We start from the raw sequence: 19685 nt of genomic DNA, 5'->3' as shown, positions 1-19685 counted from the left end.
GACCGATAAACTGGAGACTGGCAAAATTCTGCCATCAGCAAATAAAATTTGGTAAAAATTTGAATTGGAAAAAAATTTGTTAAAACGCCAAAAAAAATGCCCATTCATTTCAATGCATTGGGATGAGAAAAAAATGCCAAACTTTAATGCATTTTGAGTGAGAAAAAATTAACGCAAAATGCCTGACATTAATGTTTTTCAAAAACACCCATTAAATTCAATGTGTTTTGTGTTACAAATGTGCAAAAAAATGCCTATTGACTTCAATGCCTATTCAATTCAGTTCTGCAAACTTTTAAGCAGTTTAGTGAGTTTTTAGGCCAAACAAAACGAGACATATTTGCTTATCATAAGTAGGCAGATTTTATTGGCCCGTGTATGGCCACTATAACACTATATATAACTACGTTTGACTAGTTACTGTAGCTTATATGAATGCATAGGCTGTTTGATTATTTCAAACATAAATGTATCTTAACTTACAGTCCTGAAATTTTCCCCTTATAATCCATCTTTTGTTGTGCTGTTTACACCTATGTGACACATACAAAACACTTGGTTTAGGTTTCCAGTGCTTATGTACAATTTACATTCTAAACTACATACAGTATGAATGCAGCAATTTAGAATACTGGCAATGCTGTATACCATCTCCCATAGTCTCAATTTTAATCGTTTAATTGAATTTTTTTCAATGATTTCCTTTTTCTATGTAATAATAAAGCAGTACCTTGTACTTGATCCCAACTAAGATATAATTAATCCTAAGTGGAGGCAAAACAATCCTGCATGGTTTATTTAATGTTTAAATTATTTTTTATTGACTTAAAGTATGGAGATCCAAATTAAGGAAAGACCCCTTATCCAGAAAACCCCAGGTATTCTGGATAACAGGCCCCATACCTGTAATAATGTTTAATTAGGAAATAAATCACAGCAGATACACGTAGTTATTTTAAATATTAATGGTAATGGATGACTCATATTAATAATAATAACCATAACTCAAAAACATGTATAGTATATGCACATCAAATGTGATTTAACATTGCTGATAGGTATGTATTACACAATATTCTATTCCCATTCAAGTATCTACAACACCAGGAAAATCCACTTAAAATGTAGGAAGTGGATATGGATGCATAGCATCAACTAAAGTATGCCATGTATGAGCTGTAGTTTCCAGGGCAATCATTTACACTCAAGTTTGCACAGGTCAGTTTATGCCAGGTCTGTCCACCCTGGCTCTCACTTTTTAATAACTGCATCATTGCATAGACATGCTTGTTATAAAGTGTGAAAAGCTTGTAGGGTTCCTATAGTTGAAAAACCTAGTGGCTCTATTTTCGCTTGTATGGAGGAATTGATTTATACTTATGTGCCTATTAGTGATGAGCGAATCTGTCCCATTTTGGTTCACCAAAAAATTCAGGAAACTTTGGAAAAATTTGTGAAGCAGTGAAAAATTTGTGAAATGCAACTTTTTTTTTTTTTGGATGCGGCCACGACTTTTTTGCCGCAACTGTGACTTTATTTGCAGGGTCTGCAAATTTTGTGCTGCAAAATTTTGCGTCCGGTTTGCTAAATAATTTAATGCCAAAATGCAGAAATTCGCTGCAAAGCCAAGCCTGACGAAAAAATTTGCTCATCGCTAGTTCCTATTTCTGTGAGGCAAACAGAAGCCTCACACACATTTTTTGCACTTCGCACATTGTGTTCTCTTGCAGAATTACTGCAGGCCTCATACATAGCGTTTGGCAACACTTTTTATGAGGGGCAGACGGGGCAGGCACTTAGGCATCCCCCCTAAGGTACCCTAACTTGTGCGCCACACAAAAGTACGTTATGGAGTTGTAGAGAATGCAGGCCACAATGGGGCCGTGTCCTTTTTTCAAATATAGGGGGGAAAGTATAGGATTTCATTCTCCTTTAGGCTTATTCTAAACAACACTGCAACTATTACAGCGCTGAAATATTTATATGACATAGATTATTATATCATGGCTGCTGTGCATTAATCCATATGGAAAAATATAAGATTCCTTTAGTCACCTCCTGTCATTGTGCGTGATAAACATGTCATCAGTCTTATTAAACAGTGCTGGCCTGTGACCCACACATTCATGCGGTAGCATAAATTATCCCCAGAAATAGCACTTGATGGCAGCGTTAATGGGAAGGACAAATTGTAAATACTGTTTGCAAAACATCTATTACTTTGCAGCAGTTAAAGGAGGTCACACAGGAGAAAATTGTGATGAACAGTGCTGTCCTTGTGTCTCTATTACTCTGTGTGTGTGTGTGTGTGTGTGTGTGTGTGTGTGTGTGTGTGTGTGTGTGTGTGTGTAGAACATTATTATATATATATTACAAAATTATGTCCTACTAGGAGGCCAAGTTTACTCTTTGTTATATGGCATATTGCAAAATAGAGACCGACAAGTACATTAGCTCCAACCACAACCACAATTATTGAGAAATGGAACCAGGCAACTACTTTAATACTGAAAACTATAATAAGAAGCCTCATTTTATGTATTTTAGGGTGATGGAAGAATAAAGTATACCTTTTACTTCTATTTTCTGCCAGTATCAAACTCTTTCTCTAAGGCAAATAATAAACAGCCCAACCCCAGTGTTTAAATATCCAAAAAATCATGACATACAGACATCTTCCCATATGTGAGAGACACTAAAAAAGAAGGCACTTTCATCACCCAGTGGGTAAAGGGTTGATGATTTTTAATTAGAGCTATTATAATTCTCTTTATAATTATAATTCCCCAGAACTGTGCAACATAAAAGTCTACACTGGGGTTTATTCAAGCACCCAACCAGTCTTCCAGCAGATGCCCTTACCTTGAGTACAGAAATGAATGTGTTATTACAAGTGCTTATCCTTTTTACAGAGAAAGCCTAGAGGAATATTGTGCCCCTCAGGATTGATTAGTTACGCTTTAAACAGCTTGGGCCTGAGAGTTGGCACTGACTCTTGCTTTTCACAGCAGAAACTTTAGCATGATTTGAAAAATGCAGAAAGTATATTTGATTATGTGATAATGCTTGTATAAAGAAAGTGTGGTTTATTTATCTTGCTTGGTGAAAATGGAAGCATATTATAGCTATAAAAAAGCTTTCTGATGTGCTAACATTAAAATCTAAATTACAAACTGTCTTCCTCTCTCTTATTTTGTGTAAGGTGAGAGCAATGTGTTTAACTATTGATCTATTGTGCCTCCAGCTGAAGCAAAGTGTCCGCTTCCATCACTTATCCTTATCTTACTGTTTTACTGTTTAGTTCAGCAAACCTAATTTATTCTAACCATTGGCTTTCCTGCTTTACCACAGTAAGGGCCCGGCGGGGCTGTGAGAGCTTCAATTTAATCATACAGTAAATGCATTGTTACATATTTAAAAATAAAGTTTGACAGACCTCACAACTGTGGCTAGTCTACATGATTCTGTTCCTTATATAATACAATTATCTTACCTCAAGGCAGCATAGTATGGCACTCCATTTGTTACAGACATGCATCTCCCAGTGTTCTTTGGCAGATGCTAAGTGCTGTATTCCGAAGTGAAGTGACAAGTTCCTTTTGGGAACAGCGTCACAGTAACCATGTTTATTTAAGCATCTGGTGCAGACAGTGTTAAAATATATCGAGGAAACTAGTGGAAATGGTTTACCGGGATAGCGTGAAACACAGGGACAAATCAAAACTGGGGCAAAAGACAGACATACTGTAAGTGAAATACAGTAGAACCTCTATTTTAAGTTTTTCAGGGGTCCAAAAAACAATGATGTAAAATCTGTGAAAATGTAAAATTAGGGAAGTTTTGTATGTAGTGATGCGAAATTAGCGAAACGCATTTGTCACGCATCTTTTTTGTCACCCGCTTCTATTTTCTGTCACCTGCGTCTATTTTTTTTGCCGCCCGCACTTTTTTGATGTGACAGCACCTTTTTTTCTGACGCATCTGTGCCCAGTTTGACGCGACTGTGCCCGATTTGACGTCCTCCCGACGAATTTTCACAGAAGTTTCGCAAAACAACTCGCCAATGGCGAAATGCGGAAATTCGCTGCAAATCCATGCCTGCCGAAAAAATTTGCTCATTACTATTTGTATGTGTTATATATTAGTGGGACCACAAAACAATGGTGTAAAATGCAGGAAAACTAAAAATCAAGGGATGTAAAATTGAGGTTTCACTGTAGTGTGCTCTCATTTATTTTATCTCTAGAAATAAAGGTTGGTAGCATAAGATAAGTGCTCTGTGCCATTAAGAAAATTTTCTTTTTAAATTTTCACCTGCACCTACAACATGTATATCTATTTCAAGTTGATGCAAAATAATTGTAATGATGTTTGAAAAAACAGTTATTTCTAAAGTTGCAAAACAGGTGTAAGTTTAAATTCCCCAAAACTTAAATTCACATGGAATGTTTTGGGAAAATTAATTATGAGTTGTTTTCTTATCTCTAATCCCAAATAGCATCCACATCAGTGAACTGCTTCTACTAGTAATTGGTATAATTAACTGCTTCATTATGCTATGCTGCTATAAGAGTGTATGTGCAGCTGCCAAGGGAACTCTGAAGTCAATGTTCAACTCTGTAAAACTATTGATTTCTTCTCCAAATCCACTGTGGCCATGGATGTTATTTAAGAACCTCTGGCGCCCAACTCAGTTAATTAAACTTAGTACACCCCATACCATTTCTACTATTACACCTCCTCCACCCAACCATCTTGGGAGTCCACACTGGCTCTATGCTGCAGTCTGCTCAACGTTGCCCATGTCCCCCAGATATAAGCATTGCAAGGTAATTAGAATAGCAAGAGCAGGAAGCTTACATATAGTACATATTTGTTTTTATAGTAGCCAATAATTTATTTCTATATGTTTGAATCTGTTCTTTATTAATGTATTACTTGGAGAATATGCAAAGAATGCTTCATTAAAGTCATTTGTGCAACTGGTAGAGAGCTGCCTGCTTTTGTTGGTTTGCATTTTTCCCAAAAGAACATACAGTATATGCTTCACAAGCTAATAACTAAATATATTATAATACATTTTATTTTGTTCAGAATTTTGTACTAATTGTAGGACTGGGGCAGTTCTGTTTAAAACAACAGCATGTTGTAGCTTCCCCCTTTCTTTGATTTTAACCTTTTTATAAAATCATATCAGTTACAGTAATTCCAAAAACAGCTTTTTTCTCAGTTAAAGTAAGTAAGCAACTTATTCCCCAAGAAAGGTTTGTACAGGTAAAATAAATAGTGGATCAATTATTGAAGGATCCAGCAGTTCATCACTGTGCAATCCTTAGTCCTAAATTAAATACTGTAGGGGAGATCATCAGTGTGTATCCTTCAGAGTCTAATACTCCAGACATTGTTGCAGGGAACTGGTTTCCTTCAACCTGGGAGGTCAGAAAAAACTCTAAATATACGGCATTTATTGCACTAGTTTTTTTCTTATATTTTGCACTAGATGTGAGCCTTACTTAACATCTTATGTAGTGTGAATGATATAATAATAAAACATATTTGTGTGTCAAAAAAAGCTGTGGTTCTGGTGGGGTGCTTTGGTGTTAATTATCATGTTCTCTGTACTTACTGTAGTATATGGATGACCATGTTTGGAGATACTGGTACTGCACGAGAGTAAAGCTGGCCATACATTATAAGATCCACTTTATTTATTAGGTCACCAAAAAAGCTGATCTTTCCCTAATATGACTATCTAAGGTTGGTGATATTGGGCTCACCAGATTGCTTGGCCCTAGTTCCAAATGATCTCATCACAACAGCAGGGATAAAGGCTGTTGTTGCAAGGACTGCATCAACAGGCCAATGTGGTCCTTGTTCTGAAGGAAAAATCAAACCTGCCCAATTGACATCTGGCTGATTTTTGGCAAAATATCGGTTGGGCCCCATACACAGGCAGAAAAGCTGCTGAATCGTTTTGAAGGGGTCAAATTGGTCGCTTAAATCTACCCCTTATGTTACCTAAATCAGTACTAAGAATTAAGGGCATAGGTATGCAGAAGAGGTAAGTCACCATCTAGCCTATACATGTAAGGGCACATGGAGGTGTGCCCTTCATCAGGACTTCCTCTAGGACAGAGACTGTTAAATTTATTTCACCATGTCTTAACTGACTTATGGATTTATATTTGTCACCAAGGTTTCTCCCATCTGCATGAGCAGACCTTAGGGTTCAGGAGATTTTAGAAATGCAGAGCTAACACTGTTTATTATCAAATATGTAGGTGTATTTACCTAAACAGGGTCAGATATGTCAGTGTTTGCAGATCTTCTCCGTTTGTCCACTCACACAGTGTTCTAAGTACTGTACATTTTATTTAGCATGTGGCCCTCAGGTCATGTGGATTTTCCAGCCAGAAAAACCAATATCTGATTTAAATTCAATTCAACATAAACCAGAAAAGGCAAAGATGGCAGATTTTCGAAGTAATATCCAGGAATAAGATGTAAAGGTGCATTCATATTTTGCTATGGCCACAACCACTTTGATGCAATTTTTAAAATGATCATTCAAAGAATATTTTTTTGAAGAAATAAACCAAATAAACTTTGTAGGGCTCATTTACAACCTGGGGCTGCAAGGTGTATAATGCAAAAAAAAAAAAAAAAAAAAGAGAAACATCAAATGTTTTGCACTATGCCACTATAAATAGCACATCCATAGTCAGAACTTTTGGCACTTTTTTCGGTATGTGGTACTACACTAAGGGGCACATTTACTAACCCACAAACGGGCCGAATGCGTCCGATTGCATTTTTTTCGTAATGATCGGTAATTTTGCGATTTTTTTCGGCGTCTTTACGATTTTTGCGTAAAAACGCGAGTTTTTTCGTCGTCTTTACGATTTTTGCGTGAAAACGCAAGTTTTTCGTAGCCATTACGAAAGTTGCGCAAAGTCGCGATTTTTTCGTAGCGTTAAAACTTGCGCGAAACGTCGCGCCTTTTAAGTTTTAACGCTACGAAAAAGGCGCGACTTTGCGCGCAAGTGTTAACGCTACGAAAAAATCGCGTTTTCACGCAAAAATCGTAAAGACGCCGAAAAACTCGCGTTTTCACGCAAAAATCGTAAAGACGCCGAAAAAACTCGCGTTTTTACGCAAAAATCGTAAAGACGCCGAAAAAAACGCGTTTTTACGCAAAAATCGTAAAGACGCCGAAAAAATCTCAAAAAATATGAAAAAAACGCAAAATGTTCGTTTCCAATCGGAATTTTTCCAATTCGGATTCGAAATCGTGCCTTAGTAAATCAGCCCCTAAGGGTCGCCACCGGGGCACTGGGAAAAAACCTTACCCGATCCCTGTCAGTGCTCCCCCAGCCGCCGGTATCCCTCCCCTGACACGTTGAAAACAAGTGGGCCCTACATCCCCCAGTCCGGCCCTGACTGTACTGCCTGTATCCAGCATAATACAGGCATTCAGTAGCATATAGTATTTCTGGGAGATTCTAAATTCACCTGGTTATGTTAATTCAGAAAAGAAATATACCTTTAATTAAGCATCCTAAATGCTGTTTCCTTCCATTCCAATATGCCCTTTTTAATTAATTAATAGTTAGTAATTATACTGGTAATGAGTACAGCAGACTATTCATTCTCATAAGGTAAAACACATATACCATTGTTATGATATACATCCGAAAATGATGAAAAGTAGCATGCAATGCAACATCAGCAGGCATGACCCTAGCTAATAAGCATTTAATCTTTTTTTAACTGATCCACTTAAAATGTAGTCTGACTAATGACATTTACAACTTCCTGGGTCACAGTGCAAGGCTACAAGGCATGATTTTCAAGACTTCTCCTTCTTTTGTTTCTCTACATTTTAAAAATATTGATAATTATTAATAAAAGCTGTTTCTTTGCACATCTTTACACATGTTGAACACAATGTACAGAAAAGAGAGCCTCCCGTCTACCCACAGGACAGGAACTACTCCATTTTTATCCCTGCTAGGATATATAGGCAACACTGAAACATGTGTTTGCCAATGATGGTGTTTCTCCCTGAGTGTATTGGTCCCAGACCTTGTTTTTATGTTGTCCTACCAGCATGGACTTTGTCCTCCTTCTGTAGGAGGGTAGTGGTGTCCTGAAGCTCATGCTACTCTCACTCTACTGAAACACGATGTTTAGGGGGCATTTGGGGTACATTGTGTACAGTCTACTGTGTAATGACTTCTTAGACTGAGAGGGTAGAATATTCAGCAGACCTAATGCAACATAATATGTTTTAGTCTTCTGTCATGAGGCATCACTAACCTGCAACTTTACAGAACTTCAGTTCCCAAACCCTTCAGCAGCTATTGTTGCTAATATAAAAGTTACAGTTCTTCAGTAATTTATGAGGGACCTAGAAGAAAAATAATTCAGGGACTCTCTAAAACTAAACAATATTTTTCTCAAACACATACTAGCCACAGTTGGGCTCTCTACACTTATCTGCCCCTCCCTCATGGGCCTTTAACCCCTCATGCCATGTCTAAAGGTAGCAGTAACTGCAAGGTTCCCACTGGGGGCTGCATCAATATTCACATTACACCTAAAGCAAAAATCACAAACATCATTTTGACAACTAGCCATCCAGACGTCAGTCATTTTGACAACATTTGGGTCTTCGTACAAATGCGATCCGTACAAATGTGTGCTCTATAACACGGATGGGTGTGTTTTTAGGATATAATCACACCTGTATGTATGGTTCTTTTCTTTGGCTATAATGAGAAAAGAGATGTTAAAGATACCACTGTGAGTTTTCCCTGTAAAAGGTTTGGAGGTTAACAGATCCATTTTTTTACAATAATTGTATTTATTTACATATCTTCACTTTGTGATAACCCATGCAAGACTGGAGATTATTATGGACATGGCTATGTTCTGCAGGGATTTTTTTTCATTACTAAGTATGCAAAGCAAAACCCTTAACTCTTGCTGTACATTTTCCTTCAAGCGTATTGTTTAGACCTTTTTCTGGTGAAAGGGTTACATTTCCAACATGTTTCATTATTTTAAAAGGAATGTTTAATCAACAGTGAGCATCAAAAGCTCATTGTATTACCAGTGCTGTGTCACAGGAAGCCTGCTGGATATGCTTAAATTGGCCCATAACCTGCTTATGACCTTGCCACTTCTCAATTAGGATGCTCTTTGCTCTCTGTCAACACTAGCTCATAGAGATAAACCCTACAGCTAATTGTTTATGACATTATTAGATATATTTCAAACCATCAATATATTTTACAAACTGAACTATTACTATTAGTGAAGTAATTTCAGTGACAGTGCTGTCTTTAGACTGTGAATGGGATGCACAAATAGGGGTGTAGCTACAGGGACTGCAAATGAACCAGAGTCGTAGAGGCATGGGGCTATGGGCACTGAAAATTAAACTCTTATTCAAAAAAGATTCTACCAGGTTTTTAATTGTCTTGCAAAAAGAAAGTTTTAGAAATGATCAGCATAGATAAAAATCACTCCTTTAAAAGCAGGTAGGATCATAGGTAGTTAGTAAACGCAAGTATAGAAGTTTTACATACAAACAACTCTGCTCTAGATCTGAATTGTACAACAAACTCCATCATACTTTATCATTTGCGAAGAGTGAATTTTTTCATGGATTTGCAGCGAATTTCCGCATTTTGCCAATGGCAAATTCTTTCATGAAACTCCAGTGAAATTTCACTGTGAAAGTTCATTGTAGCGCCAAAAAAGACGCCAAAATAGGCGCAGTCACGTAAAAAAAAAGGCACGCACATAAAAAAGGAGCATGGCACCCACGTTTCCTGAATTTTTGCAGTTTTACACATAGTTTTGCAAATTTTTCGGCAAAGCGAAATGGGACACATTCGTTCTTCACTGTTTATCATAACATCATTTCCTTTCAACCTTTTAGCACATTTATATTCATTTTTGGAAGCTCAGAAAATGTTTATGCACCTTTTTTTAACTGAATGAGCTGTAAAAGGGGGGGGTTTAATTTTTTGTAAACAAAAATATTTTTGTTTTAGAGGAGATTACTGTTTGTTCCTCTTGATATGCTTTGTATCTCTGTTCTTTGTTTTGTCCTTGCGTGTTATGTAGGGGTTTATTTAATTTAGCCAAAGCTATATTTACTTCATTTGTCATAGTTCTTTTCTGCGCATCCAAGGCTATTTGTTGAGCTTTAAGTTCATGCTGATGCTGTTGTCAGTCCATTTAATTCAAGTTTAGTTTATTTCAGTGTTTAATGTTATGTTTAGAGATGTAGCGAACTGTTCGCCGGCGAACAAATTCGCGCGAACATCGGGTGTTCGCGAACGCGTATGTTCGCAGTTTGGGTTCACGCCGCGTTTTCCGCCGTGTTTTTTATCATCGCAAAAGTATTGTACAATACGCCGCACAAGCCACACATGGCGTTTTTCCGCAAAACCCGTTTTCATGGTGTTTAGCGCGACATAGCAAAAAAGCCGCGTATTTTCGCTAGAATAGCTTGCGTTTTTTGCGCAACGCTGTGCCAACAAAGTATTTTTCAGAGAAGTTTTTGCCCTTGATCCCCCTCCTGCATGCCACTGTCCAGGTTGTGGCACCCTTTAAACAACTTTAAAATCAGTTTTCTGGCCAGAAATGGCTTTTCTAGGTTTTAAAGTCCGCCTTCCCATTGAAGTCTATGGGGTTTGCAAAGTTCGCAAATATTCGCGGGTTTTGGCAGAAGTTCGCGAACATGTTCGTGAACTTTTTTTTTTAGGTTCGCTACATCCCTAGTTATGTTTTCGATATGATGCACCTTTATTAAAATGTTAACTTGCCCCATGTCATTGATACACTTTAGGCATTTGTGAGACCTTATTTCATGTTACAGGTATGGGACCTGTTATCCAGAATGCCTGGGGACCTGGGGTTTTCCAGATAATTTTAGTCTTTCCATAATTTGGATCTCATTCTCAGTCTACCATAAAATAATTTAAACATTAAATAAACCCAATAGTGTTGTTCTGCCCCCAATAAGGCTTAATTATGTTTTAGCTGGGATCAAGTACAAGGTACTGTTTAATTATTACAGAGAAAAAGGAAATTATTTTTTAAAATTATAATTATTGGCTTATAATTGAGTTAATGGGAGACCCCCTTCCCGTAATTCCTAACTTTCTGAATAACGGATCCCATACCCGTATCACTTAAAACTTGGACCGTCGTGGTCTCAGTTGACATTTCTGAAATATCTTCTGTATTACCTCTGCATAATTTGTACGATTCAAGGAAAGGTTGTGTTTTTTTTAACCAGACTTTATATTTTGTTACTGTTTTTCTATGAAAATAAAAGAGGAAGGGTAGGTTATAGCTCTCTTGAAACATAATTATGGTTTTTTAAATAAAGCTTTTGTAATGTTGGCAAAATGCCTAGACTTAGTGATTGTCCTCAAGTTGTTCCATTACAGCACATATTACCCAGAGTGACTTACAAAGTCAGGAAAGTATATTAATACTATTTTCACTTACAGTACATTTGGCAAGAACTTAAAATCTGGGCTTTATACCTGTGACCTAATATTTCTTTAGAGTCGACTTATACATGATTGGCTAAGCTACCTTGGATCAAGCATGAATTCTTTATTTGGGATGATGCACAAATATAGTCAAAGCTCGTTACTTCATTAACCCTTTGCAACAAGTAGGCTGAGAATAGGCTTTTAGATCTCCTTTAAACATTCGTTTTTTTACCATTTTTGCCATTTTGCAGAGAGCTAGAATAAACAATTGCTGAAAAACTGAAAAGTGAGTTCAAGAACTCAAACATTTTTCATCAGTTGGTTGGAGTTGCTGGTCTTTTTTATACTATTGGAACCCTTTACCGAGCACCCGAGGTATGTTATGTAGCGGTGTGCCATCCTTTGTGTATATACTGTACATATATAGATATATATACTGTATATATATAAAAGTGTATAAAAAGTGCAAAATATCCAGAAAACAAATTCTTGGCAGGAAAAGGGTTACTGTATTTCTTACTGTTTTTCATATAAGTGGTTATTACTGCAGACTTAGAATTTGACAGCCTTATGAGAAAACCAAGTGATGCATCAAATTTTCAGCCACACAGCTAATTATTCCTGAAGAATTTGACTTACCATGGAGATATTATCACAGAGCAGGATGCTTCCAGCCTAATAAAAATGTGCACCTGGGTTTTATAGGAAATCTGCAGTATTAATATGTCATGAAGCCAACATTATGTTCGTCCAGAATAAGGATATTTTATTCTTACCAATTGCTTGGCAGCTAGGTCAATGTGAGAAGATACAAAAATATGGTATTGCTTTCAGGTCTGTCAAATAAGGTAATTTTTTAGCTAATAGAGAACTGGTTACTCTGGGGACTAACTATACACAAATAATTACATGTTATTAAGTTTTGTTACAGTTAACTGCCTATGGCAAATTATGCAAGTGCGTCATTCGTTATATAGCAGAATACCTAGTGCTGCAATGTCAGTACTGTATTAAAGGCAACCTTCTATTAAAATACCGAATCTTAATACAATAGAAAGGCTAGGATTATAGGGGCTATGGCAGTTTTGCAGGATAGGAGATGCCTATGTGCCTATGACTACGTATCTTTTGTTTTAAGATCTCTACAATAAAGACAAGTTTTAGTAGACCAAGGAGTGCGTGCCATTTCTCTTCAAACTGAGGATAGGAGATGCACCTGCAACACCATTGCTATGTCAGGAAAGTGCATGGCGATGGGCTACCCACTAGGCTACAACATCTGCACATGTGACATTTAATATTATTTTATCCAGTGTAAGAATAATTCAAAATCTTGCTATAAATAGCAAGGCAGGATAGAGGCCAGCCTTTAAAACAGATAATTAAACACAAAACCATTAAAAAGGAATTTGAAAGACTTGTACACATGATGACCATCACAGCACATCTTTTGTGAGTATTATAGAGAGATATTGCCCTGCCTGCCCAGATACAAGAGAAACTATGAAGCAATGCTGCCATACAGCAGGACCCTAGCCAGGACTAGAGATGTAGCGAACTGTTCGCCGGCAAAAGTCCGCAAATTTTCGCGAACGCGAACACCTGATGTTCGCGTTCGCGAAAATTCGCGGACTTTTGCCGATGTTCGCCACTTTGGGTTCGCCGCGTTTTTTTTGGCGCCGCGTTTTTTCGCCTTGGTTTTCCCGCCGCGTTTTTCCGCTGCGTTTTATCGCCTATGCATATACATAGTAATAGCTTGCGGGTTTTTTTTGTGGCGTTTTTTTTTGGCATTATTTTTTGGCGTTTTTTTTGGCGTTTTTTTTTGGCGTTTTTTTTACAAAGTATTTTTCAGATAAATTTTTGCTTGATCCCCCTCCTGCATGCCACTGTCCAGGTCGGGGCACCCTTTAAACAACTTTAAAATCAGTTTTCTGGCCAGAAATGGCTTTTCTAGGTTTTTAAGTTCGCCTTCCCATTGAAGTCTATGGGGTTCGCAAAGTTCGCGAATATTCGCGAGTTTTGGCGAAAGTCCGCGAACGGGTTCGCGAACATTTTCGGCGATGTTCGCTACATCTCTAGCCAGGACTTCAACAGGGGCCAGGGCCAAAATATTATTGTATTAAAAAAGTATTGCTGTGTAGGGCCCTTAGACCTAAAATCCACTGGGCTTCCTGGAACAGTTTTACAGTACAACAGTAATTTATTTGGCCTGCCCCAGCAAACCATGATACAGCTATCATGTATTCTTTTTCTTTGTTCATCTAAAACCTTCACAAAAGTTGGATTTTCTGATATATACTAGTTGTATACTATATATACAGTTTTATATATACAGTAATATATGCTATTGTGCTAGTTATATATGCCTCTATGTATAAAACTCAAGTTAAATAACTATAACAGGGAAAAGTTGAACAGGTTATTTTGGACAAAGGAGACCTAATAGACCCCATCCCAAAGTTCTTAAATGTCTATTATGAAGAATGGCATGTAGAAGGCATTTAATGCACTGTGGAAAACCAGTTCCTTCTTAAAGGATTCAGTCACAACTGCACTGATATCCTAGGGCATGCAGGTTTTGCATACCTGTTATATATATGAGTGTATATGTGTGTGTTATCTTCTTTTGTAATGTTTAAGGACATTGTCTAATATTTACAAAATATGAAGTTGGTTTCATGAAAAGAAATCACATTTACCCTCTAAAGGTATCCAATGAATACAGACGTCGAGATTCAGGAACTTTAGACTGTTCGCCACAATTATCTTCTGAAGTTTCAACCTGTATGGAAAAAGTAACTGTTAAGGAATAAACAAATGTATTATAAATAGACTTTATTTAGTTCTCTCATTAAAAATATCAACATTTAGATAAAACCATTCTCAACCCATGACAAAAACACCACTTGCTAATCGTTGGGTTGTTTGCTAAAGCAGATTTTGCAATTTGACAGCAGTCTTAGTAAGTATCCAGAGAGCAGACAGTATTGAGGGTCCTGTAGAGGGGCAGTCTTGCTTTCCATCTGAGAGAGTAATACCCAGAGAGTTAATCAGTTCTCTCTACTTATTCAGTTGTGTCCATATATTCTCCCATAGTCTTTTAGTAGCAATCTTTGTAACAAAACCGATGCCCTAGTGTCTGGCAAATATTAAATGGACAGAGTTCCAAAGATTGCTACTAATAGACCTTGGGAGTATATATGGACACAACTGAATTAGCAGAGAGAACTGATTAACTCTCTCACTAAGCAATATTTAGACATGATCTTAGCATTCTGTAACCTGGGGCAATGTCATATTGGCAAAACATATTTTTAGAGTATGAGGTGGGAGACTCCAGGCAAGTAGATATTATTATGTTGGCATCTCTTCGATCCACAATTGTTTGTGTGTACTGATGTCATAACTTGCATGAAAATGCACAGCTCAGAGAACATTAAAAGACTGAATCATACTGGTTATAGGATCCACATCATACCCTAATATTTTCATTTATTCCCTCATTTTTGGATTTATTTTATTTACCCAGGAGACACAAATCCATGGCTCTGTCTAAAGATCAACAGCTGATAGGGGGTAACAGCAGGGTTTTTTCCCAGCAGTTAAAAATCCAGAGACATTAGCTTTTGTGAATGGAAAACCTATAGTTTAATTAAATGGTATTTACATGAAACACAAATAAATCAGACAATCTTGTAAAATGACCTACATTTGAGGGCATGTGCTGTAGTTTGTAACCTCCCAGCTATTGATGAGTCACAAGCCTGCAGCATATTTGTCTTTGCAACATTGGAAATCTACAACTAGTAATAGCCGAAGGTTGAAATATTTAAAAATGTATCTATTTAAGAATCATTACATGAAAGGCTCATTTAACTCCAAATAATCATATGCATTGGTAGTGCAATAATAAAGCATTGTCTGTGCCCTTCTGATACTGTTCTCTAGCAAAGCACTTACATAGAGTTATGCAATGCTCATAAAGTAGAACACAGATTTTTTTTCAGCATACATAGGCCCCATATAAAAAGGCAGAGCTTTAAGCTGTAATTTCTTGAACAGGAAGTTTTTTATTTTTATGTTAGTGTTTGCCACAGAGTGAAACACTCATTAGAAGAGAAGGCTTTTCCTTCTGAGCCAGTGGTGGGCCTTTCTAAGATTGAATTACACTGTAAACAGAGCAGGAAGGATGCACTGTCTAATTCCCTGTGATGGATCTACATGTCATTCCCAGATGCCTGATAGCTGGGGCCGAAGTAGCAGCAGAGCCACATCTGCAAAGTAAAAATACTACAAAGAGCATTGCTCCCTTTTATTTAGCTGATTGCTTCTGTATAAAGCATTTGTAGACACCAAACCCTGAGATGTTCACATTGATAAATCAAATGGAGGTCTTATATTAACCCATTTAGTTCCTGCAATGCTCTGCTCTGCTCATATTGAACTGATTTTTTAAATATGAATTTTTCAACATTGGGAAATTGAATATTTTAGATACTATTTTTAAAACTGGTCAAACCCCCTCCCCCTTTTAAAATCCAGCAGCAGAAGCAGTTGAATTACATGCTTCCCAAAATTAAAAAGTAGCAACTACTATGATGATTTAGTAAAAGCTACCAATCAGGGCATTAGAGACAAGGCAAGAAAGATTTCGGCCTTCACCAAGGCCAGGAACCTGATATGTGCCATTACCACAGAGAATTCAGTATTTTACAAAAGAAATGTAAGTGATATATTTTTTGCATCCTCTGTTGGGTCTGTGTGCACTCATGTTAGTAACAGAATTCCTGCAATTATAGGGCACCGATTGGTTAAGCAGATTACTATGGCTATACTTGTTACTGAGAAAGTTGTCACATTTTTGGAAAAATATACTGGCCTGTTATTTTAATTCACTGTTAATAACATGTTTTTGATTGTAGTTTTGGCTGGTAAAAGAAATGCTGAAAAAAGAAAAACTGCCTCCATAGCCTATCTTTCTCCTGACATGGCAGGTGGTGGGTGTGCCAGAATCAGTGTGATAAATACATATTCGCATGGTGCAGTTGAAAGGCTACAACATTAGGGTGCGATGTGCAAAGAGAGCTTTGTAAGCTTGAAGTATGAGCTCCCTTGCATTGGCGCACATTAACAATAAGAATAATGCATCCAAAGTAGGTGCAAACTGGCAAACTGGCAAACTTCCACAGGGGAAGAGCATAAGGTGCACAGGCACTATTAGCATGGCAGATTAAGTGCTCATGTTTTATATATATATATATATGGTATATTTTACACATTAACGCACAGTAAAAGTGATGTTCTTTAGCATCTTTTTTTTGCATCCAGAAATTTTTTTTGCATCCAGAAATGTGTTCCATCAGCAGTTCAATCCATTAGCAACAGCCCTGTTAAACCCTCATTTATGGTATGTTAAAAATTCCTGTGGTGCAGCCTCCTGTTCCATGCATGCACAGCACACTACCCTGGAATGCAGATCACTTAACCTTCATGCATGTAAGTATCCTAAAACCTATGGCAGTGGAAGAGGTAACATGTTGCTCCCCAGCCCCTTGGATGTTGCTCCCAGTGGCCTCAAAGCAGGTGCTTATTTTTTAATTCCTGGCTTGGAGGCAAGTTTTAGCTGTGTAAAAAACAATTGTACTGCCAAACAGAGTCTCATTTAGGCTGCCAGTTCACATAGGGGCTACCAAATAGCCAATCACAGTCCATATTTGGCACCCTCATGAACATTTTTTCATGCTATTGTTGCTCCCCAACTCTTTTTACATTTGAGTGTGGCTCATTCTAGAATTCTAGAATAATTGCAGCTGCTGCAGTCAGTTATAAAGGTAGAAGTGAGATACAGGGAACCCTTGTGTGCCCTTCTGTAATCCCATTTAAGCACCTAGCAACAGGGCTGCCATCAGGCAAAGGAGGCACTGCAGTAAAATGCTTCATGGCAGAGGGGAGGGGATATAAAAGTGATAAAAGCGTGATTTGTGGGTCATGAAGTTGGCAAAGGAGTTGGCGAATGGCTGTGCTTTCTTTGGGGCTTTTTTTAATTGGGGCCCCATACTGCTTGGTGGCCAGAGTAACCAGTGGGCTAATACTGGGGGTCCTCTGTGGGGGAGGGCCCTGCTAACTTTAGTATTGCGTGGCTCCTGTTTGTCTATTAATTGTACCCTTAAATATTATGCTTTTTTGTACTACTATGCAGTCTTTATGTTTCATTTATCCTCATCCAGCATCCAACATTAAAGTGCTTAAGGTTCAAACCATGGATCAATACAGCAGTCACAATTCAAAACAATGCATCTACAATATGTACTTTTACGGCAAAATTAATCTTAAAATGGTATTTCTATTGTAATTTAATATTTCAAATATTATTGTAACACATGAGTTGTATAGAGAGCCCATAGTATGTACACCACATCTGATTACTTACACTAAATAGAGTGTGAGCATTGGTGTTACAGCTAGCCCCTATAGAACATCTGTTTATAAGCACTGTTGTCATTTTAAGAGAGCTTTTCCGGAAATTGGCTCTTATCTCTTGAGCCTAACAGGATTAAGGGGCCTTTGTCTGTAATGGACATTTGCATGCCCAAAGGAGCTCAGGGATTATCAAGATGATAGTTACCTTCTGATTGGTCAATAATAAATTGGACATAAACCAATGAAACAAAGATTGATGGGAACTGGTGCAGATAGAAAAGATTACTTTTAGTTTGCATTAAAAAGAGAAAAAAAGTAAAGCACAGCACCTGCTCATTATATATTTTGTGGTAATATAATCTGTAAAGTGCCTTTAGGGCTACCTCTTTATTCAGCCAAGGAAATATTTTGCTTCAGTCAGTTTAAAATGCTATCCATTTGTAATTACTGCATATCCCACACAGCACTTCAGAATATATTCCTGCTTTATAAATAAAAGATAATGGGAAATTTACAATTCTATCATCCAACATTAATTCATCACAAGAAAGATTGGATGGCTCTGTAATGTATATAATGTTTAACGGCCACTAAATAGATCTGAAGACATAGAAAGCAAAGTGGAAATAATCCTGTATTTTAACATTCCTTTTGCGTTAAACTTTCCTGTTTCTTAAGTTATAGGGAAGGGGAAGTACCTGATCCATATTTATAAACAGCAACCATTACACTGATTTCTAACTACAGTGTATACACCTGTCTTTTATATATATATATATATATAGCAATCTTTTGACACCAAAAGTCACTTCAGTCCCAATGTATGGATAATGCCAGATAGGTGCATTTAATCATTACATTTCCTATCTCAGATGGCATATATTTTTTCAGTCAACCACCCTAAAAAAACTAAGTTCGAAATAGCATTAGGAAGAAAAGCGATAACATGTGGGACAGTGTTTATTACTGTTTATTAGTTGCATTTGGGGGGTGGGTCATGGGGTTCAATGCATAACCCTTCTAAACTAATGGGCCCAGTACCTTTTGACTAAGGTTTATAGATGGTGAGTCAGTACTGACCCTTCAATATCCTTACACACATCACTATTTCCACCTCAAATTATATACATATGGCACCACGCCAATAAGAGGGGACAATAACCAATCACCATAGAACAAATTAACAAATCTAATTCTGGTGCAAAATCATGGTCGATTACTTTATAATACTTAAATTAAATATATCATAATTCATATACTTTGAAATCAATATAAAACAAGCTTCCTCAGGAAGCTATAACTTCTTTAGGTTGTGGTTGCCTAAGGAAGCAGAAAAAAACCTAAAAAAGGGTCACTACGCTATAAGAGCTCAAATTCTAATTTAGAGGCTGGGGGACAACATCATTGAGGGGGGTATCACCATTACTGAAAGTATTATTTAGATTAAGATAGAGAAACAAACAACTCTCTATAGACAAAACCTCCAAATTTTAAAAAAAAATAACTTAAAACCTTGCTGCAGCACACCTTGAAGTATTATCATTCTGCATATTTTAGAAAAAGGGGGTTGTGTAACTTTTGTTTTTCCTTCTTTGCAGTTTACCATGGTTATTTGTGGGGCAATTGTATCCGCTGCTTACATTATGCTAGTCTCTCTTGCACTGTGCCTTGCTCTTATAGCCTTTAATTAAATGGCTGTACCAACAGTAATTTATCAGATAAAGACAGTGCTGTTATGGAGCA

At 37.2% G+C, this 19685-nt stretch overlaps 1 protein-coding gene across 1 annotated transcript in view; it reads right to left on the bottom strand.

The window, feature by feature from the left end:
• Window positions 1-19685, bottom strand: part of LOC100496969 (heparan-alpha-glucosaminide N-acetyltransferase) — a 175818-nt gene that overhangs the window by 123158 nt on the left and 32975 nt on the right. The window contains exon 7 of the mRNA XM_018095658.2: window positions 14222-14304. Coding sequence (XP_017951147.2) covers window positions 14222-14304 — 83 coding nt within the window. The remainder of the gene's footprint in view (window positions 1-14221; window positions 14305-19685) is intronic.

Source organism: Xenopus tropicalis, chromosome 7 (assembly GCF_000004195.4).
Source record: "Xenopus tropicalis strain Nigerian chromosome 7, UCB_Xtro_10.0, whole genome shotgun sequence".
Classification (NCBI taxonomy): domain Eukaryota; kingdom Metazoa; phylum Chordata; class Amphibia; order Anura; family Pipidae; genus Xenopus; species Xenopus tropicalis.
The sequence above is the reverse complement of the archived record's forward strand: the minus strand, read 5'-3'. Positions and strand labels throughout refer to the sequence as shown.